This window comes from Falco cherrug, chromosome 8, assembly GCF_023634085.1.
Source record: "Falco cherrug isolate bFalChe1 chromosome 8, bFalChe1.pri, whole genome shotgun sequence".
In the NCBI taxonomy this organism is placed as follows: Eukaryota; Metazoa; Chordata; class Aves; order Falconiformes; family Falconidae; genus Falco; species Falco cherrug.
Window position 1 is genome coordinate 17956470 of NC_073704.1, and position 24191 is coordinate 17980660.

At 37.4% G+C, this 24191-nt stretch overlaps 1 protein-coding gene across 4 annotated transcripts in view; it reads right to left on the reverse strand.

Moving 5' to 3' along the window:
* The window catches only part of OSBPL6 (oxysterol binding protein like 6), a 108835-nt gene that overhangs the window by 19108 nt on the left and 65536 nt on the right, over nucleotides 1-24191 (reverse strand). For 2 of the 4 annotated variants that reach the window (XM_055719106.1, XM_055719107.1), the window contains exons 5-17: nucleotides 20966-21019; nucleotides 19551-19664; nucleotides 19268-19432; nucleotides 18639-18771; nucleotides 18099-18202; nucleotides 17107-17199; nucleotides 12696-12770; nucleotides 8297-8462; nucleotides 7220-7350; nucleotides 4994-5101; nucleotides 2459-2596; nucleotides 1021-1108; nucleotides 567-820 (exon numbers count right to left, since the gene is read on the reverse strand). In XM_055719106.1, the coding sequence (XP_055575081.1) occupies nucleotides 567-820; nucleotides 1021-1108; nucleotides 2459-2596; nucleotides 4994-5101; nucleotides 7220-7350; nucleotides 8297-8462; nucleotides 12696-12770; nucleotides 17107-17199; nucleotides 18099-18202; nucleotides 18639-18771; nucleotides 19268-19432; nucleotides 19551-19664; nucleotides 20966-21019 (1623 nt within the window). The remainder of the gene's footprint in view (nucleotides 1-566; nucleotides 821-1020; nucleotides 1109-2458; nucleotides 2597-4993; nucleotides 5102-7219; nucleotides 7351-8296; nucleotides 8463-12695; nucleotides 12771-17106; nucleotides 17200-18098; nucleotides 18203-18638; nucleotides 18772-19267; nucleotides 19433-19550; nucleotides 19665-20965; nucleotides 21020-24191) is intronic. The other 2 variants (XM_055719108.1, XM_055719109.1) reach the window with 2 other exon arrangements.

Consider the following 24191-nt stretch of genomic DNA (forward strand, 5'->3'; position numbering starts at 1 on the left):
CTTTCCCTGCTTCTTCTGAGGAAAAGGAGACACAACAGACCAAAACACCCTTAGAGCTGAACATAGGCTGCTGGCTGTCAGTTAAGAAAACAAGACATACTTACAGGGGAGCTGAAGTCAGGCTGCCCAGGCAAACTTTGTTTTGGTGTTTTGGAACTTCTCTATTAGAAATTGCCTAGGATGACATCTTATTGACATCTACATTGATCATAAGCCAGCCACAGACTTGATTAGCTCTTGGAGGCTGCTGGACTTGATCACTGAAAGCTGGGAAAGGATGCTGCAGGGTTAGAAACTGCCAGTGCCTACATATACAGTCATGGAGAGTGAGATCAGTTTTCACATCAGTGAGTCAAAATTGCAGGACTTCGTTTGAAGTCAAGGAAAGGCCCTCAGCCTTGTTCAGATCAAACCTACTACTTGTAATTGTTCACAGCATTCATCTGACCCAGCAGGGAGGTCTGTTGTCTGTGAACAGGAAGAGGGAAACAGGGCCCTGCAGAGACCTTCACTCAATAGGTCCCTTTTTAATATAGACATAAGAAGTGCTACATTAAATTTATTACCATGCGTTCATACGGATCATCTGTTTCAGCAGCCTTGTCCAACAGTTCGCTGTATTCCAGCTCTTCACAAAGATGTTGCAAGGTATTCAGAGGTTCATTTAGCTCAACTGGCATGGATACTTTGGAAAGATCTTTGCCAATGTTATTTCTCAAAATATTCCACAGATTGATGTTACTGGTGTCAGGGCTGGGAGCTGGGAGACAAGTTCTCCGTCCGTTCCTGAATGCACCTCCCGTTAGGTCACCATTAAGAACTGGGAAGGGAAAAAACTATTATCATAAAAAAGCACCAGATTAAGAAAAAAAGACTTATCCATTGAACCAAATCACTGCCAGAACAAGCAAGCCCAGCTTCACTGATTTCAGCTGAGTTGGTCTTGTACAGACATGCAGTAAATCTGGTACATGAACACAACCAAAGTAATTTCCCAAAGTTTAAAACACAGCAGTATACTTTGTCGAGAAATGTTGTCTGCAACACTGGTGTTGTCCTCAGATATATTATCACTCACGTCACTGATATAAGATTCATCATCAGAAGCCTAAAACATAAATAAAATATTAAGTCAAATGCATATAAAATATACTGTCAAATTAGAAAAAATATAATTAATTGAAACAAAAATATTCAAAGAAATCAACTCTAATTAGAGCTTTTAACTAAATCAACTGGATGTTTCAGTCAACCCATACTGCCAATGCACTAAAATGTCAAAACAAATGCTATGCTCTCCTTATGTTTCTGAATTCTTTATTATGAAGTCAAACACAAACATTAAATTTCGAAAAGGGTGACTACAAATGAGTTCAGAGATAAACAAAAAATTGACAATGTAACGTGCTGGGGATGGGAGGTGAGAAGAGATAGTCTGATTTGTACTCTTTATAAAAGAACCAAAGAATAAAATGCAGCTTGTTTTTCAGCAAAAAATTATACAAACATCAACCTACCATTTTGAAAAACAAGAACTACATCAGTGTTAGATTATTTTTTAGAATTTTTTTAACAAAACTAACTTTTTCTCCAGAAATATGACTTTCAAAATATTTTACAGTTTTTACTGATGACACAGTATTTATTATGAGGCCTATATCATTTGGGGGTGATTTTGTAAAGATTCCATTTTGTTTATACCATACAGATGCACCAATACTCCATGCTGATATAGACAATCCAGACTATTGAGATAACATGTACTTTACAACTAGAGAAACAATAAGATAAGGAACCATTCCATCCTTTAGATGAACAACTCCAGCTGTGGTTGTGCTAACTCATGGCACATGAGCAATCCCTGTCAAAGGCAAAATATGGTGGCATCTTACAGAAGAGTTGTGGTAGACCACAGCACTACTGTGGCTTTATAAAAAGGTATTTTAAAAAAATAAATATTTTTTTTAAATGGTAACATTTATTTAGGGTAGCACAGAAGGGCTGTGGAGAGCAACTTGATTCAGGAGCCTGAACTGTATCTGACTGCTTCAACTTTGAGCTTGAGTGAGCCAATTTTTCAGGCTTTTGTCTACTTCTCTGACAATAACTTTCTATGTATACTAGAAGACTTTTTTTTAAGAGACTATTTTAAATTCTAGATTAGTTGACTGCATAGTCAGACATAATTTCTCCTGTCTATGTCATCCTTACGCGAAACTGCCATCATCTAGCAAAGACACGTACTGAACATAAGCTACTGATGCAAACAACTTTCAACTGTTTTACCAGTGAACTTCTGCACCCCATCACAAGGGAGTCTCAGGTTTGTTTATCTAAACCTTATACGTGCTGATAAATTTTATTCTAATAGCATTGTAAAAATAAAAAAATCATTCACTAGTGGAGTAATATCTAAATCTGTCCAACAGCAAAGCTGCAGCATGCTGTCATAGCCTACCTCATTTTCTGACGAGCTGGCAGACAGAAGCACTTCCTGTGCATCAAAGAACTCTGAAACAGATTCAGACATAGAGAGCCTGCTCTCATTAGAAACTTGCTGAGACAGTGGCAAACTGACATGAATTTGTTCACCTGTCTGTAAATAAAGCACAGAAAAATAGAAGTATTATTTCTAATATAAAATAAATATGCATAGAAGGGGTAAATCACCTGAATAATTTTTCTATGCCAAATGTAAGCATAGATAGGAAAGACAGCATTTTAGCAAGGCTTTGTGTGTACCTAACAGACAAGACTTTGACAATTACAAAATAAAGTGCATTCTGAGCAGTGAGCTACATGTCTTCTACATGTCCTCATTTGAGGCCTGCTCAGCATCAACTGCCAAGTTTTAACAGTGTGAATAATCACAGATTTAGTTCTGTCTCCAGAAGAGTGATTTTGTGGACAATACCTCAACTGTCAGACAAGTTCAACCATGAAATTCAGATGAAAATACACCTGGTCATAACAAATGACATCACTGGAAGCTACCTTTGATCCAATCAAATTTCAAATATAAAGCTTTATAAGGTCAGGGAGTTATAAGTTACTTTCAAAATAAATGCACTTGTCAACCGGTTTAGTAACAACTGTTTGAATGTTGGAATATTCAGGAGGATGGCTATAATATGTATTTATGTGCTTTTATACCACGTTTGTACTCCAAATCTCACTTGAATTATGCCATTAACACTGACTCAGTACTACTATAGGGAATGAACTCTCTATTGTTTATTATAAAAAGAATTTAGCAGCAAAGGCAAGGGTTCAAAACTGTGTTATGTATAGATCAGTAGGGGGGCAGCTAATTTAAACAGCAGAACCTCTTCTTCCTATCGATGGGAGGAACACCAGGTTTCAATGTGTTACCCTATAGGATATTGCTTTAAGAAGGGGGGAAAAAATTATTCTCTCCCTGTACCATTCCACCAAAGGAGCTGCTGCTGTGGAGGGAAACAGGCTTCTGACTTAATCCCTTCATTTTTACAGCATGTTGCTTCTGGGATATAATGCAGATGAAACTACTGAAGCCCTTTTAAACAGTTAACTCCAGACCGCAACTCCATCCCCATTAATCTTCCTACAGTAATCGTGCAAATGTTTTTGTTGACATCTTAATTCTGTAGAATTATTCTATATAGTTGCCTCAAAATGCACCAAAAACAAAAAAAAAAATCAAAAAACCCCATAAACAAGCCAAGAGGTCAAAAGGTCAAAACCCACCCCTCTTTCACTGGGGCTTATAAGCTTGTAGACAGTTTACAATGTTTGATGAATTATAATGGAAACAGAAGCTCATTTCACTGTTATCTTTACAGAAAGTGATTAAAACTTCAAGATTTTGTATAAGCTAGAGGAACTTGGAAAAATACACATACCCCTAACTGAAAAAGATGTTCACACAGGCCTTATCTATACACTGCAAGATTATACATATATAAATATATAAATATATATAACACAATCAAGAGAAGTGAATGACAGATCTGGGAACCTCTTTGAAAAACTCCTTTAGTCCGACACACTGGTACCAAGACAACGATGTACATACGAAAAAGAAACAGCTAACCAATAACAAATCCAAAATAGAAGACATGGTCATTGTTCAGAACTTCACAACAGATTCCTGTGCTGTGGCACCACTTCACCTCTATCTTCTGTTGCTAGTCTCCAACATGCTGGACTCTTGGAAAAATTGCTTGGACATTTTCAAAAAAACAAATAAACAAAAGTAATTGGAAACACATTTTCACCTTCCTTTCTTGTAGGAAGAAATAATTAGGAGACAAAAGTATGTTAACTGAAATGACATATGCATAGAAAAAAATTAGTGGAAGTGACAGATGAAAAATATTTTGGTAAAATGTAAGCAGAATGGTTGTCAAAGTGACCACATTAATTGTAACATATTACAGCTCACAAATTCAGATTTGTCCTTCTCATGAGGGAAGCTGACTTGTTATTAATACAAATGTTAGATAATCTCTTGACTGAGGAAAGCAAAACCAGATGTTGCAAACATGGTATCAGCATAGTATTTGGTTCATAGTCTAAATCTTTTTGATTTCAGCAGTGTCACTTGATATTAAACATCAGGCCCTTTAGGCACTTGCAGGATCATGCCATCACATACTAAACTGCTCTGTTGATTTGGCAAGAAACTAAGATACAGAATTGATTAGCTACTGTGTGTTACATTCAAATACAGTAAAACCTCACTAATTCCCACAGCCAACAATTAATATTGCAAAACCGGAGTCCCTCCTTGTTTCTCTGCAGAGACTAAACTGAGTTGTTTCATAAGATCTGACATATGCAAAATTAAAGACAGAAGTTTTATTTCACATAGGGAAAATATAATCTGACTTTATCTATAAATAAACACTTGCCAATCTGAAAAATCCTGTAATTTGCCAGATGTGTTTCAGCTGTTAGTGAGAATTAGCAAGGTTTGATTGTACTCTAAATCCATTAAAGGCCAAAGTCTTACCTCATCAGGACTAGGGATAATATTTACACTGACAACCTGATCACAAATAACAGATTCTGAATGTATTCTGTTCAAGCGACTCCTTAGTTCAGCATTCTGGTTGAGAGCCTTAAAATAAAAATTGCACATTTCATTTAAAATTTTAAAGTAAACATTAAACAGGGAAAAAAAAAGAAGAAGAAGAAAAAAAAAGAAGTAGCTTCTTCCCAGCAATTTCCCAAGAAAACACAGAACCTCCTTTTTTCCATTTTTAGAGAGATACCTATTTTGAGATCCTCTCTAAAATGATTTAACCTTTTATTTTGCCTTCATTGATCTTTTTCAGGAGGCAGTGGGGACAGATATTCTTCCACAATATAACAGTGGCATTCTACCTTAATTCTTCGGATCTCTCTTTGGCAGGTATACTGGTGGGTTATGTACACTATGGAAACAGGGAGTGAATGCAGCAAGGAAGAATGAAGCTGCAGAACAACAAATGGGAACTACCTGCACAATGCCCAAAGAAGCAATTCTTGGTTTACAACTACTCAGCTCTTTCTGAGCCAAGGGTATCAGCACTTAGACCCTGCAAAAGGAAATGGCTTCCCTTCCAGCAAAACCAATGTAATGGCTAGTATCATTGGGTGTTTGCCCATCCAGATCAATTGATGTATTTGCACACATGTACTCATTTCAAACTACTGATATTAGAGTGTCACAAATACCAACAGCATTCAACTGGTGTCTTATACCTGCTGATTTTTCTCCTTTTTTAAAACCCAACCTAGATTGTACATTTCGGTGCATATATAAATATTGTCTGTTATCTAGAAAGACTCACATGAAAGGCTCTGAAATTCAGAAAAAGCATGTTACGTATCTACAACGTGAACTGACTTCACCCTAATATATCCCCAGCACTGAGGATTATAGAAAATAACATACTGTTTTAGTAGAAAATTACTGTTGTAATGGAGTAAGAACCTCCTTTTGCCTCCCCCTAGTGCAGAATCAGGAATAGATTGCATGAATGTACTGAAACAAAGTAGGACCAAAGTAAAACGGGTTAGTTTAAACTGTCACTAAACAGTTTAAATTACCCCATTTTGCTTTGCACTGAAATGGACCAGGCATGTTCACAGTTGCCATCTACCAGGAAAGAAAGGTGATGACAGCAGCCTGACAGTACCTTCTTAAACTGCTCAAACCTGGTTCAGGAGGCTGATCAAACCCAGCCATCTAAGGTCAAATTTCCATTTATTGCCTATTGAGACTATAAACTAATATGCAACCATGACTTTTAGACTGACAACGGAGGGCAAGAACAATAAGAAAACATGACCACCTATTTCATACAAGTGCTAATAAGTCTCCACAGGTCTTAGTTAAATTTGTATCAATAACCAGAAATGGTTACCCTTACCTCTTGTCCTTAACCTTTCTTTATTACAACACACAGTAATCAATCTGTGTAATATAATATCATCTGTATCTATACAAACGTTGTGCATCAATATTATCTCTTAGCAAAAACCTCCAACCCAATAACAATAACAGTGTATGAAATTATATACACATTTTGGTGAAGTTTTATTTGCCTTTAAACCTCTGCTCACATTTCTGGCAGATGCAGTACTCCATGCCAATGCAATCTTCAGAGTAAAAGCTCTTATGTTTTTCCTTGACAATTAATTAAAAATTTTGAGTTATTTTGCATCCTGAGGACTTACTGTTGCTTTACCTCTTCTTCCCCACTAAAGCCAATGACAGTTTTTCCTTTGGCTTAGGTGAGAGAGACGCTGGAGAGTAACAGATGTGTTATTTGAAAAAATCCAATTTACCCACGACTATCCTGTAACCCAAGATTCCTTTTTCAGTTAGAGACATGGACATATAAAACAAATCTGAAAATATAGAGTAAAAATTTAAAACTTAATTAAGAAAAGAATATTTCCTTGGCTGTGCTGGAAACAGTCCAGGAAAGATATCTAGCATTTGTATAAAAACATTTGATCCTTCTTTGCTTTGGAAAACCATAACAGATGCATGCTTACACAGACAAATGATATCCTTCACCTCCACATGCATTGAGGTCAGACTTATGTCATAACAGAATATGTCTCACAGTTCTGGTCAAGAACTTGGCTTTTTCTTGGCTCCTTCTACCTCAAGAAATGGCCAAAATACAAAAGAAATAGTGCATCTGGCAAGCTAGAAGTGCTTGAAATCAAATCAAGAACATACCTGAGAGAGGGACTGTCTGAGGTGTGCTATTTGAGCATTGTGGCTTGCAAGATCCTGCTCTGAAACAATCTGCTTAAGCTTCTCCTTCTCTATAGCTATGCTGTTAAAGGCAGACTTCAAAAGAGAATGCACTAAGCAAAAAGAAAAAAAAAAACCCAAGTTTTTTCTCAGCTATAGAACTGCTCATTGCCATCTATTACAATATTTCAGCAATAGAGATATTTCCATCCCACAATTACGGAAATTTGAAACAAGAATCTGAACTTCAAGTAATCCATTCCAAAGTACAAACACTTAAAGCTTGAGGTTGTAATGTGCATACAGTAAATTCAAGCATATGTCATCAGACAATATTCTTGGTGCTGAACATACAGTGAGATGCATATTTGGAAAACCTATGTCCAATGTGTGTTGTTTTCTTTTCTTTTTTTTTTTTATTTTATTTTCTGAGTAACAAAAAAAATCAGTTCTGCTAAGAACTCAGTATTGCACTAATAAAGAGTATTACCTGGTCTTTGAACAGGTTTTTGACATTTTTTAAGATATCAGTCTCACATTTGTCCTATGTTTGTTACAGCAACTGATAACAAACCCTTTTAAATAGTATTTTTTAGTCTGTAGGACCATTCATTTATTGGCAATAAAATCGCATTTCTGAGGTACATTCTAGTAATAAGCTCTTCTTCTGTTATTTCCACTGATGTAGAAAACATTGCACAAAAATTAATTGCACAACATTATATAGCAGTGACATTCTGGTTCATCTTTGGGGAGAAATAAAGCATTTTATTGAGAAACAAAATGTTTGTAAATTTAGTCATGTATTTACAAGATACAGCAAGTAGTTCAGAAGACTTCTAAAAAATGTGTCTTATCAGAATTTACCTATCTCTATATTCATGTAATCCACAGAAAGTGTAAGGATAATACATGTCATCTTTATGTAAGCCAGCTGACCATCTAAAATTTCTTACACAATATCACCTAATGCAGATGAATGCCCTGGACATAACTAAGTGAAGGCAATAAACACAACAGAGAAGCACAATAAAGGAAAGACTTGACATTTCCCATTACCTTTTTGCGCCATCAGGCAGAATTCTTCTTGAAGCTTCATGTACTCGGTAGAGCACTCCAGAGGGTCCATTACATGGCTTGGGGGAGTCTGAAACTCGATGTCTGCACAAAGGTTTGGATTGGATGAATGCAGTCGAACGGGTGACATTGTAGCACTGAAAGGGACCTACAGCAAGAAAGAGTGAAGAAATATTGTATAAGGTGCAACCAACCTTTTGGCTTTGTTGAAGCAAAATACAAATTCCTTCTGCAAACAAAAGACTTAGTTCACAATGCAAAGAACATGGTAGGAGTGGACATGTAACTTCTTACTCTCCTAAATCTCATTGCAGCTGATGCAGAATTCTCTTGAAATTTTTCACTGAAACAGACAAAAGAAGGCCTAAATACATAGCTAATAGCTAATGATGGAGAATTTCAATTCTAACATCTACAAAGATGAACCATTTCCTAATGCTTAAAAGATGACAGGAAAATCGAACCATGACATATGCTGGTTTATATCAAGACATCTGAGAATACATGCAGTATGACACTATTGTTATAATATCAACATTTGAAGTATGCAAGCTCCTCCACAGATCTAAAAATAGGATATAGTATCATCAAACACATCACTGAAGTTTTTCAAAACTACTGGTACATTCGGAGTTGAAACTCACTGTACTGGCAACTATGAAGAGGGGAAAAGCATATCGTTTTCCTATATTCCTTCAACTAAACAAATAAACAAAAAAAAAAAACAACCACAAAACTCCACCCGATTTTCATTTAAAGTACATGAACCATAAATAAATACAAAGAGAAACTGTTTAGTAAGATGGAGCAAAGAATTTAGTTTATTATCATTTCCACTTATCTTTCTCCTGTATTTTTCAGACACAGTAATTAAAATATACATGCAATTCTTTAGAAGTTACATACATGTCTCATGTATACTGAACAGTTATCTATAAACTACATATGCGGTGTATGGCTACCACTGTTATATATGTGATGCATGTGTGTGTGAGCCTATGTTGTATTTTATTTTAATTTTACCATTTGCACATTTGTATAAAAATCAGGCCAAGAACCCAATTTTCAAATTTAGATGCAAAGAAAAGACATGCAGAACACATTTTTTTATTTAAATATTAAGCACTGTTAAACACATTGAACACAAATCTAATACATTAATCAAATGTATTAAACAAGAATTTCCACACTGCAGCCCAATGTAATTATTCAGATATGAAAAACAGGGCCAAAATATAAAATGTGTCTTCCAAGGCATGATAAAGAGCAGCAGATAACATAAAAAGTCATATTACTAAGAATTTTTATCAACAGATAAGTTCTATAATACCATCAGTATTTGAAATTGGTACCTTGTTATTTGATTAGATCAGGGAATGGCTTTATCAATCCCTTCCTATAAAAGTTGTCATCAATATACATTTCAGTTTTCCGATTCCCCAGTTAAAACCTCAAAATCCTGTTGGATCTATTCATCACATCTCATTCCACTCGTGAGCATACTCTGGAAAATCCTGTTTTCTATCCTGTTCTTCCTCAATTTCCAAGATACCTATAGCACATAAAATAACAGCTCTATGGCACCTATCCAGTATAACCTTCATTCTCTACTCTCATGTATTTTGAGCTCCAGCTATATCAACAAAGAGGGTATTTTTTATTGGACCTCATTTTAGCCTCATATCAAGATGACTTCACAGGAGGTGTAGAATAAATTCCTTCCATTCATACTGGATATTTAACACATTATCTTCTTTGCAAGTACCAGACTGCCTTTCTCAACAGCCCAACAAAACTAGGTTAATTGACTGATGTGACTAAATGTAGGTTAATTTCAAGTTTCCTTCACAAAACTTTTTCACTTCTTAAATTGGAGAGCACATTCCCAGCACTTTCTGACTGGGAGCATCGCCAAGGTTCAATTGCTCCAGGTGGCTCCAGGAGGGCAGAGCAGGTGGCTACATGATAGCTGTGTGTGCAGGAAGCATGTACCCAGTCCTCAAAGCCCATCCTGAAGGCAGGAAAGAAGCTGCTCCTAAACTATAATGCAGGAGCTTGAGGGAGACTCCCCACAGCCCCATGTGCCTGTGGTGATGGGGCTCGTTGCCCCAGCCCAGCACAGACTGGCAGAGCTGCAGGTAGGCTGCCCACACGTGGAGTGGGGGGTGCTTTTTATTCACTTTATGATGAACCTAGCTGAAGAGACCTGCTTTAGATCCATCATTTCTGCCTCATACCTCAGTTGGCCAGGCTGAAAAGCAAAGTTTCTGCGGTGATATTTATTGGAAAAATAGCATTTTAAAGTGTGTCCTAGAAATAGCATTTACATGTTCTACCAATACTGTCATACTGCTTGCAAGAAATACATTCACAGCACACAGACAAGCAGCTGCTTTGCCAACTGCTTTAAACACAAGAACAAAAAATACTTAACTGTTGATTGACATGAACTCTCCTCGTATGCATCTTTCAGAACAGTTTCCAAGCTACTTTCCACAACAAATGAAAAAAATCCACATTGAACACACAACAGTCCAAGAAACACTGCCAACATACTTCTCTTCCCCTTTTTTCCTTTCACTGCTGTGCCTTCTCTATATATCCATGGTGACTTGATTTTGACTTTACTACCCATTCTTCTTCCGATTGTATTTTTGTTGTTGTTTTGGAGTTTTTTTCAAAATATTTAGTTTCTTGATGCATCACTTCAGTTTCCTCCATACACACACTCTTCTAGACATGACCTCAGATGTACCTTATCCTTTCTGCTTTACGCCAGGGACTTAATACCCACTCATCCATCACCTTCTTCAAAATTATGTGTTCATGTAGGAACAGACTGTTCCTGGTAGAGTGGGTTGTAAGGAAAACCTCCTCTTTCTTGTGTGCATTTAACTGATATAATTCTGTATCCCTCAGTCTATACACACAGCTTCACTGTCTGGGAGAGAAGCACTGTGCTACATCAGCCAGGAAGAATGGGCCATTGCCATGACCACTGCAACAGCAGTACAGTCATTCTGGTGCCTCTGGTTTTCCTTCCTCCTGCTCCAGCTCCCTTTTCTAGCTCCTCCAAGACCTTCCTCAATGGGTCCTCACTTCAGCTGCAGGTAATAACTCAGCGGTTCCCTGGACTCCTACTGCCTTGCAATCTAAGTCCAGCTGTATTTGTTCCCCTGAAGGACTCCTTGGTACAGCTCTTGCCAATGCTATTTAACTACTGCGGAACCTCCTGGTTAGAGCCTCCCACTGATACTGCTCAGACACATAAACCAGGAAGCAGGTTGATTTCTCTGCTAGGCAGGCAGATCGATAAGGTCAGAACATCAATCAATTATTGAGCACAGCATTCAGCGTCAACTGATTACGGGGCATTAAATTTAGATGAGTTAATCTGGGAACTGGAGAAATGCTGACTTCTTACATGTTTTTTAGAAGGGCCTAACAGTAACTGAGTTTTGTGGTTCAAGTAGCAGCAGCCCAAGGTATTTGAGCTTGAGTAGAAGCTATGTCTGATCTAGGGGATTTTAGCTGTGGGCTAGAGCAGCAGACCCTGGAGTACTTTAGCCTGGTGAAAACATTCACTGCTTGGACTAGGTAAGAGGTGTGTATTTAAAGCTCACTTCAGTCTTTGGCTGCACAGGGTCTTCCCTGTCTAGCTGTTGTACTAATCAGTTGATGGATTAGTATTAATGTCTCTGTTGTGCGCCCCTCATAAGTGCTTTCCTGATAAAGCAGCAGCTGAAGATATTCTTTTGATGCTAATTTGATTTCACAGACAGCGCTTTCCCCTCCAGTTCTCAGCCTTTGTCTTGATTTCATAGCTCCAGAAGTCAAAGACTTAAGAGAATTAGCAAAACTAAATACAGACACTAGAGGTAGTAATATGACTTTTTGAACTATGGAATGTAATAGAAAGTGTCTCAAATGAAAAGACTAACCTTATACTACTAAAACCAAAAACAAAAAAACCCAGGAAATTGTGTAATTCCATGGTTGTTTGTAACAACTTGCTTTGGTTCTGCTGTCTTGCTATAGACTGCTACAAGAATCTTTTAACAAAATTTGATCATTTCTTTCCATTTTGTATAGTATATAGCAGAGTATGTCAAGGCATGCTTAAATATTGCAGGGCCCTGAGTCTAAAAGTCACTTGCACTTGCGTAAAGGAGGAGGGATATGTTACCATGTAAACAAGCTCAGACCCACATTTATGGAATTCCTTTGTGTCAGGCTTGACCACTTCTAAGAAACTCAGCCAAAAGTGGGTAGCATGGACACCTCCAAAAAGCGCAAGAAACATTTTCATAAGCTTATTACACATTCAAGTTACACAGCTCCCCATCTTTAGAGCTATCCCTTGATTTTTAAATCCACTCACTGTTGTAGCCACTGCAGCTGCTAGTCTCTGCCGGCGTCGTGTTGTGCTGAACTGGCCCTTCGGTGCCGGCCCTTCCTGACAGTGAATGCAAGAAGAGAAGGAAGTAGAAAAACAGATGGAAAGGGGTGACGGGACACAGGAAGATGAAAGGTGATCAGAAAAGGGAGAGGGAGAGTCTTTAAGTGGATTTCAATTGTGTTAACTCTTATGGCCTACACATTCTGAGGACATATCACATGTTTTCAGTTGTGTATGCCAGAGACATAAAAAAGCTAGATACTTCACTAAAATTATCTCCAGATGAGTTGGACTGCAGTGCACTCACTAAGACTACCAAAAAAGGAAAAAAATTCTATTAGCATTGCCATTCAGAGTCATAAGGCAATTATGGAATAAGAAAACAAAAAGGATGCTATGGCATGGTAGAAAACACAAAAAACAAACTCCTTTTGGGGGTCACTTGACCATCTAGATTACAGGGGTCCTCAAACTACGGCCCACGGGTCGGACACGGCCCCCCAGGGTCCTCAATCCGGCCCCCGGTATTTACAGATCCCCCCCGCCCCCCCCCCCCCCCCCCCCCCCGCCGGGGGCTGAGGGGGGAATCCAAGCAGCCACAGATGACTGCCTGCCACTTCATCTGCGCGCTGGCCCCCTGTTTAAAAAGTTTGAGGACCCCTAATCTAGAAGATGAATTCTGGAAGAGATCACTTTGCATTAGTGGAAGTGCATGAACTGTGGTCACTGAAGATGGATGCATCTCAATGGTAAAACTTTTCAGTGTGTATGTTATAGTGAGCTTGCTTATGTAAACATCCCTGTGCACAGCTGCAGCATTTCTGCATCCATCCTTAAGCCTATTTGTTCATTTTCTCCACACACCACTTTTTTGAGTTCCAGCTATTTTTCCTGTACATTATTAAAGGCTTGGGTTTCGAAGCAACGCAATAAAGATAAGGCAGCACAAATGAAAACTAGGTATTCCAAAAATACTTCCTCTTCTGCATGCCTAACTTGTGGCCTCATCCTGCTTTATTTCGATTCTATTTTACTCTGAAGAAAATTTCATCATGGTACATTACAGTGAAACAAGTAATTGTCTAATACAGAGGAGCTCCACACCTATCATAAACTTTTTATTTAATGTCTAATCAAACCATTATCATTTTTAAATCATTCTAAGATTTTAGAAGACTAGAAAAGCCACCTTTCTGCTTTTAGAAAATTATTTTCAATCCCATTACATTTTCCTTTCCCCATGTCTTCACGTATAGCCACTTCAGCATTTCTAAATCTATACACATTTTTACCTTTTCTGAAAAGCAGTCTGAGTGCCATATAAGTAAAAATGTTAAAGCAAAGAACACAGCATATGCATCATGTAAAGCACTTTGTGCTCCACAAAAGTATGTCTATTCTGTGAATAAGAGTCTGGAAGCATATTCTTGTTTAACTAATAGGGACGTATATAAATATTTATGTGTACAGAGAGAGAGATATGCACAAAGATATATATATATATCTACAAGATTATGAATGCAGGTATACATTATTAAAATGGGAACAATGACTCCTGCAGAACCACACACTCCCCTCAACACACTAGAAAGTGAGGTCAAAATCTGAGTTACAATATAAAGAAGTATTTATTCAAGGGGAAAAGTAATAAGTCAGCCTTTAGGTCTGGTTTCGTTTCTCAGCCGAAAGCCTCAGTAGAGCAAGATGACTTTTCAGGTTGCTCCATACTATATAGTTTTCCATTAAACTACTCCCCGGGTGGAGGGGGCAGGAAATAAAAAAATAAAGAAAAAAAAAGAAAAGAAGTCTTGGAATTTCACAACTCTGAGCTTTTGAGGAAAATTAAATCATCATTATTTCATTTTATTGCTTTTCAGTATTTTTTTTTTCTTTTGAAGATCTTTAGAATGTCATGAGAATGACAAATTGGTCTTTTACATGAAGGGAAAAAAACAAACCACACAATTCAAGTTTTGTACAAAAGCATCATTTGTAAAATGAATGAATACAGGCCAACTAACTTGTTGCAGGCCATTTTCATAAGACTTTAAATAGGCTTTTTAAAAACAAAATAAACCTTCATAAAAGCAATCTTTCTTCAGAGAAGAAGTCCATGTATTACTCTTGAGTCTAAGTCTGTAAATTAAACTAATTCTAAACAATTTAGCAATACTAAATACCCAAACCTGCAAACGTATATACACATGCTATGCTCAATTTTACTTTGTGGAGTAACCCCACTGTAGTCATTGGGATTAGCTGTGTGAGCCAAGTTAACTGCATACAAAACTGGTATGCCTAATTGGTAAATACATATATCTAAGACAAGCAAGTAGCTTTTCATACAAGAAAAAGTATGTTTTAAACACATTATACATCTAGCATTCGTCTTGCAGAATGTGTTATCAGGAATGCAACAAAAACTATCTTCTCAACAAAAAACTGCCAACCAGTACAACACAAAATCTGGATGGGAGAATTCCCTCTTTGCTTTGTACGCAGTGGATGCTAAGCTAGCAAGAATTACACCCTTGTTCCCCATTACTCATGATCAAGACACCTATATATAAAGCTCCCTAATTTTTATGCTCCCCAGAAGGATATTTCTCAACATCGTACTATCAGTGTCTTTTGATGGTAGCTAATGACTGCTCATTCTAAAATAAATACATGCAAGTACTTCAAATGGAATTAATAGTGCAACTAGCTTAGAGTTAATGTTAGTATTAGCATTATCCCCTAAAACAAGCAGCCAAAAAGGAGTCTTCATCTTCCATACAATTTAGAATAGTTTTAATTTCTGTTTCACTGCAAATTAATATATAAATCAGTCAACAATAATTTAGTGCTTTGCTCTAACAAAATAAGCTTTACATTTCCAGGATTACACTTGCCAGGAGTTAATGCTGACCCAAATTAGGAAGAGTTTATTACTGCGCAAGAAGTGACAGACCCATGTAAAGCAGTGCTATGCACACAAACTGTCTCAGGAGAACCTGTAAACCGACCACATTTGAGAATTTTAGGAGCTGAGGCACAACTGTTAAACCACAAAGAGCAGTCTGAGAGTCAGGTGCCAAAATGACAGAAGCCTAAGCCAGTGTCACTTTGGCAAAGTGCAGGCAACACAGGAACAGCTTGTAATTCCTCATGACCCATCCTAGATCATCATACATTAAGTGCTTTCATCATTTTTTCATCATTTTTTTGAAGAGGAATTTCTCTAAGAGCACTGTGGCATGAAAGAAAAACATACAGTGTTGGCACTGTCTCTTCCTAGGCACCAAGTACTTGCATTCATTTTCCTGATATTTTTATTTGTCTATATTATTCAGCAGCAGGGAAACACATTGATACTTCAAATGCAGGTAATTGGACATCATCAATAACCAAAATTCCTTTGTTACTCAATCATTTTCATCCTAACATATGCTTCATTGTTTAACCTACTGTGATTTATCTAGTATAATGGGTAGAAAGAAACCACCTATAACAGCTGCAATGAGAAAGCTGACGCAACTACAATTTCTTCTTTCCTTAAGGTTATTAATTTTAAATGAGTCACAGAAAACTCCTTATTACGCCTCTAGGGGAAATATTAAAGGCTTTCAAAGTTTGCATGAATTTCAAGGAATTTAAATGGATCAAAAGTTGCTGACACTTAATTATTCTGTAGCAGTGGTGACTGTTAGCACCTGTAGTCAGTTGAATATAGTCTTCATTAATGGTTGCTCAACCATTAAAAAAAATTGGATTTTTGATTAGACCTCAAAATACACAACTACTGACAAAACACAGTAAGACACCCTGGATCTAGCAATAATACAAGAATATTATGCTTATTTCTGTGCTTTTACTTTTCAGCTCTAAGGCAGGATGGGGTCAATTTTTTCTTCACGTAACTTATTCTTTGGTTTATTCCCTTTCTTCCCATACTAGCCTTTTCCATAAGAGACGGCTTGTGAAAATACTTCTTATTGGTAAGGTTCCTAGTATAGGTCTGAACAAAGACAACTGGTGTGTTTAGTATTTCATTCACATTTCCTTCTTTTAGCTTGATGTCACCTGTTCAACAGCCCTTCTTGGCAAGTTTGAGATAGAACATCAGTATCCCCGTATGCTGCATGCATATTGCCTTTTTTGCACCTTAATTGACTAGTATTTAGATACCACTCCTTTCCCTAGATGGCAATGTTTTCATATGAATGAAAGTAAAATCAATACTTCTCTCACTACCTTCTCTGAGTTTTAAACAACAAACTGAGATTTAATTTACTTCATCAGGAACATAAGAGACAGTACACCGACTTCCTACTTTCAGCTAATAAATCATTCCATGCTTAGAAGTTAATCTAAAAGTACAGTGAAAAATAAAACATAGTGCGTTCAGTACCTGAAGTTGAATTTTTGCATCTTTGCTGACACTTTTTGTTCTCCATCGTCTCGTGACCCGCTTGTCTTTCTTTGAAATATCTACACAGTTAGCCTACATTACACAAATAGTTAAAAGTGACAAAGTACTATTAAGTTGACAGAAGCAACACAGACGGTACAGCAAGTTAGTAAAGAACTGTAGCATTAGACATCTACAAATTAGAAAGTAAAGAGAAGAATGCCACTGCTGGGGCCCGCAACTACTACAGTGACCAGCTGTAGCTATCCATACACTTCTATAAACACATGGTATCCTTAGCTCATTTACCAAAACTACTGGTATACTTTCTTCACGAGTGCACAATACTTAGGACCAGATCTTGAAATCCTCATGGATTTCTATTCTGGTACTACTCAGAGAAATGAAGAGTTCACCTCTTCCTGAAATCAACGGTAAAGTCTTGTTACCTCACTGGAACTAGACTTCCCAGTGCATCAGCACCACTGGGAGATGTGTGTACTCAAGGGAACTGAGTGAAAAAGGAAGAAAGTATTTAGGATTTACGATCTGCTGTTGCTTTCTTGTAGTCAAGAGGAAAACTCACCCTGAACTGGGAAATGGTCCAACCCTTGGGACCTTTGTACTTATGCCCTCTTTTCTAAGGCATGCAACTTCACCTCTGAGGGTCTTTGGGTCTTCTCTCCTTCAAAACTTAAAATATCTTGTGCAGCACAAAAAAAAACTTCTTAAATACAATTTCAATGTATACAGATATCTCTATTTTAACAGTTCTCACTTTTGCAAATGACTTAATCATTTATTTAACCCAAATAATTAATGTCTTATTACACATGATTAAAATAAACATATACGATAAAACTTTTCATACAAGAGTTAATATAATTTCAGAAAATCATTCTGAGTTAACAGACATCACTGTATTTCCTTTAACACAAAGAGCAAATGTTTCAGTGTGATCAGTGTGATGATTTATATTCAAGCATATTTACCTGCATATCTGTGAAATTTGGTGCTGACTGAGTTCTCTGTAGTATTTCTAAATTTTGAAGAAGTTTACTGAGTTCCACAAGGTTTGACTGACAGTGAGCAAGATCTAACAGATATAAAACAAAAATACATTAGGTGTTTCAGTTCAGACTTTTTTTTTTTCACCATTATGTACATCATTGGCACCTTATTGCATTATAGAAGTTAAATGTCCAAATCCCTAGTAGTAAGTAAAAGCTTATTTTTAGATATGTTGAGCACTTGTTACTTCTATGGAAGTCAGCAACAAGTCTAGACCTCAAAAGTTGATCATATTTTAACAATGCCATCCATTAAGATAATAAAGATTACTAAGATAAATTTTAAAAGCAACATCCTAAAACTTGCAGAGAAGGAGGTTCCCACCACAAGTATCTACCTACCCGAAAAGCTACTTCATGCGCATGTAAAGATGCAACTTAACCACTTTACTGACTGTTTCTTATTTTATATGAACAAGAAGTTTTGCTGAAAGAACAAGCCATGAAAAGGTTAAGACTAACCTTCAGCACATCTGTCCATTTCTTCTGAGTCCTGCAACCAGGCTGCTACTTTACTCTGACCAGTAGTGCAGGTGGCAGGAAGGCTGTTACTACAAGGTATAGAAGACTGCCAGGGGAAGCTATTTTGTTGCACCTACGGCATAATAAAATGCTTAAATTTACTGTTGCTGTGTTTCTCAGTCAATGTGATCCCCATGCTATTTCAGAATAAGAAAACGAAATATGCATTGTGATTTCAGTGACATCTGTGATTTGACTATATAGTTCCCCAAGATGCAGATTTTTCTGATCAGCATACTGGAGAACCAAACCAAGAACCTCACAAGCCAACTGTGTTTGCTAACCACCAGTTAGAAAAGCTGTTGTTTAAGAGACAGAAGGTTATCAAATAGTAAAGAGACAGATTTATCCCTGATGACAAAGGTAAGTATAAATTCTTGTGGGGATGGTGGACTCTTTGCAAGGTCTCTACAGCAGCCCGTTAATGAAGGCTGCACAGTCTCACAGCTTTTTGCTGGCCTTTGGTTCCCACAGTAGAAACTCCTCTTTACTGGCATTACAAGCAAAGCCCACTGAAACTGCCCACAAGCAGGCCCAGCAGGCATGAGTTTTCAAAGAACACAACATACCTTTCCATCCGACACATTAGCAGCTGGTGAAGACTCTGTAGTAGAGGCTGAAGGGAATATATGAAAGCTAGCATCTCTGGGAGATCTCACAATCTCATTCTGACGGTACAACCGGTGGTGGCGTAATTTTGAAACCCATGCATCAAATGAATCCTGGGACTTCACCTGGAAACAAATTCACTATCAAGAAAGCATTCAAAATACTACTTTTCTGCACATCTTTTACATTTTTATTTATTTCCACTGCAGATGAAAAGAGATAAGTATTTGCAACACTTTTTACCTTCAGATGATAGATGTGTTCTTCTGTGTCAAGATCTATTCTACGAGCCTTCTTTTTTATAGACATAACTGATAAACCAACATCAATGCTCCCATGGACTTTGCCTTTTTGTATCTAAAATCAAAAAGTATGGTAAGAAATTGGTAGTAACACAAAATTCTCCACTATATCTAACAGAAAAATATCTGGCTGAAATCACTTCGCATTTTATGAACAATTTAATATAAAGCCATATTAAAAAATAAAACCTGTAGTCAGACTAACCACTGTATGTATAGACAGAAAAAAGCATCTCACAAGTGCTTGGTGCAGAGCCAACTCCAATGTTAAAAGAGTGTTGGTTCACACCAGTACACAGCTACAGGTAAGTCAGAAGCAGAGAAAATTAGACCATACTTAGCTCCCTGCTGCTACCGCTTGATAGTTATTGGTAGCAGATCTAATTTAACACTACCCTTCACATCTCTTGAGTACATTCTAATCAATTCTCTGTCTTATCCACACATCTCAGAATAATCAGCTCTGGCGGACATAAAAGTTGAAAAATACATGAGGCTAATCTCTCAAGTACCTTCATTAAATAAACTACTTTAAGTAATCTAGTTTTTATTTTCATAGAAGTAAGAAAAGGTAGAATTCTTGAGGACAGAATTAAAACCTTACACACTTTCCATACAAGATCTCTCTTTGAATTCATCAACAACTTTCACGTGTGCGTTGTCATAAATATATGCCCTGGTTTCAGCTGGGATAGAGCTAATTTTCTTTTTAGCAGCTAGTACAGTGCTGTGGTTTGGATTTAGTATGAGATCAATGTTGATAACACACCGATGTTTTACATATTGCTAAGTAGTGCTTACTCCAAGTCAAGGACTTTTCAGTTTCCGGTGCTCTGCCAGTGAGGGGGTACACAAGAAGCCGGGAGGGAGCAGAGCCAGGACAGCTGCCCTGAACTAGCCAAAGGGATATTCCATAACACAGAACTTCATGCTCAGTGTATAAACTGAGGGGAGCTGGCTGGGAGGCTCAGGAACTAGATGGGCATTGGTCAGTGGGTAGTGAGCAATTGTATTGTACGTCACTTGTTTTTCTTGGGTTTTATTCCTCTCTCTCTCTTTATCTCCTTTTTCATTACTATTACTATTATTATTCTCATAATCACAATCATCATCATATTTTACTTTATTTCAATTATTAACTGTTCTTATCTCAGCCCACAGGCTGTACCTTTTTCCGATTCCCCTCTCCATCCTGCTGGTGGGCAGGCAAGGGGGAAGTGAATGAGTAGCTGCGTGGTACTTAGTTGCCAGCTAGGGTTAAACCACAACAATATGCCCAGAGTGTGCATGAGATTCGATCACCCTGGCAGGCTGAATTCCAATACAAATTTTAAAATGGTCTTCACCTTTACTTACATCAATTGGTGACTTTGAATATTTCAACATTCCATTATCCAGGACAAAGAACCTCTGAAAGAAAAAGAAATCATTCTTTTTTAATAAGCACATGCAATTTAAACCATGTGTAATAATTCATCTGCGAAAGCAAAGGATTACTCTGTAGCAATTAAGGAATGTTTGTGGTTTGGAAAGAGAGGATAAATACAGTACTGAATAATTTTCTTGCTTGTTTTTGACAACATTTGTCCTCTAAGCAAGAAAAACTATTCTTTTTTCAACATTATGTTCTAGGTTTAACTTAACAAACCTCAATAACGAAGGGTATTTTTTCAGTTTTCCAGCCAATTCAATAAACTCTATAAGAAAGACATTGTAGGTCAAGATTTACGTCTGTTTCTTCATTTTCTTCCCGTTTTCCTTCCACAGAAGCTGGTCACATTTAAAATTAACAACCTACTTTCCCTATCCAAAAACTGAAAAGACTTTCCTAGTGCAAAAGGAAGACCCACATACGGATGTTCTTGTGGTCTCCTTGATCTCCAGCTGAGAAAAAAACCACAGGCTGTGAAATCCGGCTCTACCACCCAAAACTCTGTGCCTCCTGACAGACCTCTACACAGTCAGGTAAAGATGAGATTGTAATTTGTGCTGATTATACCTTTTCTAGCTGTAATCTAGCAAATACAGTTATCAATACAAGTGTAACAGCATTCCCAGCAACATACCCAAGTCACATGAGTGCTTACATTTTGAGCGTTAGCCATTGATATGGTATGAGCCACCATATCTTCATTGACAAAGTCCCCGGGGCTAGGCTCACCTGACGATGCCTATCTGTGCCATTGCTACACCTTCATTTTGCTGACTGGCTCTTACAGCAGAGAGCAGAAATCTCTATTCACAGTGTGTTTCTCCTGCAACTAAAGTTGCCCTAGCTTGTGTATGTCACACCACCCAAGCTGCATTGCAGACAAGTTAGCATAGACTTTGGCACACAGTATAAAGATACAGCCTAGCAGGAAAATTAGACTTGAAATAAGATTCACTAACCTATGTTTACCACCACTAATTTTGAAACATGCTAATTAACATAAATTAATTCATATTTTTAGAGTCTAAACTAAAGCACTCACCTGTGTTAAAATCAAGATCAGAACAAAATATTATCCTAGACTCTCTAAGCTGTCTGACATGGAAAGGAAGGACCGTGTTTTCATGATGTGAACCTGTTAAATTGACACTATGAGCAGGGTCAGTAGTTAAGTGGCAGAAAACATCTCCTGAAGATGGTTCTGGAAATTACGTCAGTCACACAGCAGACGGTACCTATATCTCATGCAGGGCCAGAAAACAGTGCTTTCCTAGACACATAACTTCTTGAATAAGATATCAAAACAACAGGAGGGGTATTGGTTCTGTTGTTTTTTTAACTAGGTATGGTCGTTAATTGACTTCACAAGAACATGATACTCATTTCATGCTGGTCTGAATCTCTAAGTCACACACACAAAAGACAATTATTTTTCCTCATATTTTGTTCCATAGCATACTGCACTTCAGAAAATGAGAAGCTACTCTCCAAGTTGTACGTGTCATACCTGGTATGCTATTAAAGCACATTCAGAACTGTCAGAATACGACTTGCAGCGTTGAATAGACAGAGGATGCTATGGCTTTGGTAGCAACACTAACACAGCGCATGCTACAATTACTGTCTCTAGAATTCCTCACTGGCCTCTCACCACAAAGTATTGTTACAGAAATTGCAGGATATCAAGGCAGCAGGTGAGGGGGAAAAGGGAAAAAAAAAAAACAGGTGGAAAAAAAAAAAAGAAAAAGAAAGAAACTTATTAACCAACCCACAGTTTCAAAACATATGTTCGGCGTAGATCCTTAGGTGAAATGTAAGGCAGAGTAGAGGGGGATGCTGAACTGTGAAGCTCTTAATCACATTAAAAATTGTTTTCACAGGTAACTTCTCTAAAGTCAGCATGAAAAACAGATAATCAGTAGTGATCTCCTTTATAGAAACTGTGACAGTTGGACTCCCCTTGCTCTCTATAAAGTTCCTTACATAAACAGACATGTCCAAGAAACAGAACATTAACAGAATTTATTTTAAAGCAGTAGAATCAATGGGTTATTTCATATATTCTTATATATCCGATTAACTGTTTGGGGTTTTTGGGTGATGGAGGTGGTTTTTGGGGGTTGTTCAGGAGTTTTTTGGTGTACTTGTTTGTGGTGGGTTTGTTTATTTTTTTTAATAAGCTCTCTTTTTCTGTTCTTTCAGTGTTTCAGGTATGTCATTTGAAATTCTTTAAACCCCTTAGACTGAATTCAAGTAGCGCATATGTATTTGGTTGCTGAAACTACAAACTCTGTTTAAGTAAAACAAAACCAAAAAATCAAAGGTAGCTAGGCATGCAAAAAAAGGGTGGCAGGCATATGTCTAACATACAAGAAAGAACACAGAAATTAAAAAAAGGTGTAACTTATACTAGTATGGCCTGCATTCGGACTCAAGACCTGAGTAGGTCCCACAGTATTTAGCAAAAAAACAAAGTGAATGCTTTCCCAGAAAAAACACCATGTATATAAAATGGCACCACTATCCTTTGCAGTAAAAAGCATTCTGTCCTAGAAAATAATCCCGCTTCAAGTACCCTCAGCTACATAAAGATGGCTGAGCATCGATACCACAAATCTTGTTGCCATAAAAGGGGAAAAAACTTAATTCTTATGGTATAAAACACAGACAAAAGAGTTTATGAGCACCAGGTTTAGGGCTAAAATAAAGTAGAATTATACATGGAGAAATGTCTCCAAACCAACTAAACAGAAACAGGAGATTTGGGGTTGAGTTTTGGGGTAGTTTGGTTTGGTTTGGTTTTGAATTGAGACACCTAACGGCAAAAGTGCATTGTCCCACTCCATGCCCACACAGAAGATTGCAATCAAGACAAACAAAATTCAGGGACAAAACTGAGCAAATCTGCCCAGTCAGCATACCTGAAGGGAAATGTTATCCCGCACAAACACCTTGGATCCATGCAAAAGTCCCTCAGCTCTCCTCTGCTATCCTGTGTACTTTAATGTAAACTCAATGCAACCTTACAGTACATGGCTATATTTTGTTATAATATATCAGAAAGAACAAAAGGGATATTGATTAAACCTCTTAAACCACAAGGCATCTGCTGCATTATTTACAACTTCCACTTGGATTCTGAATACATTA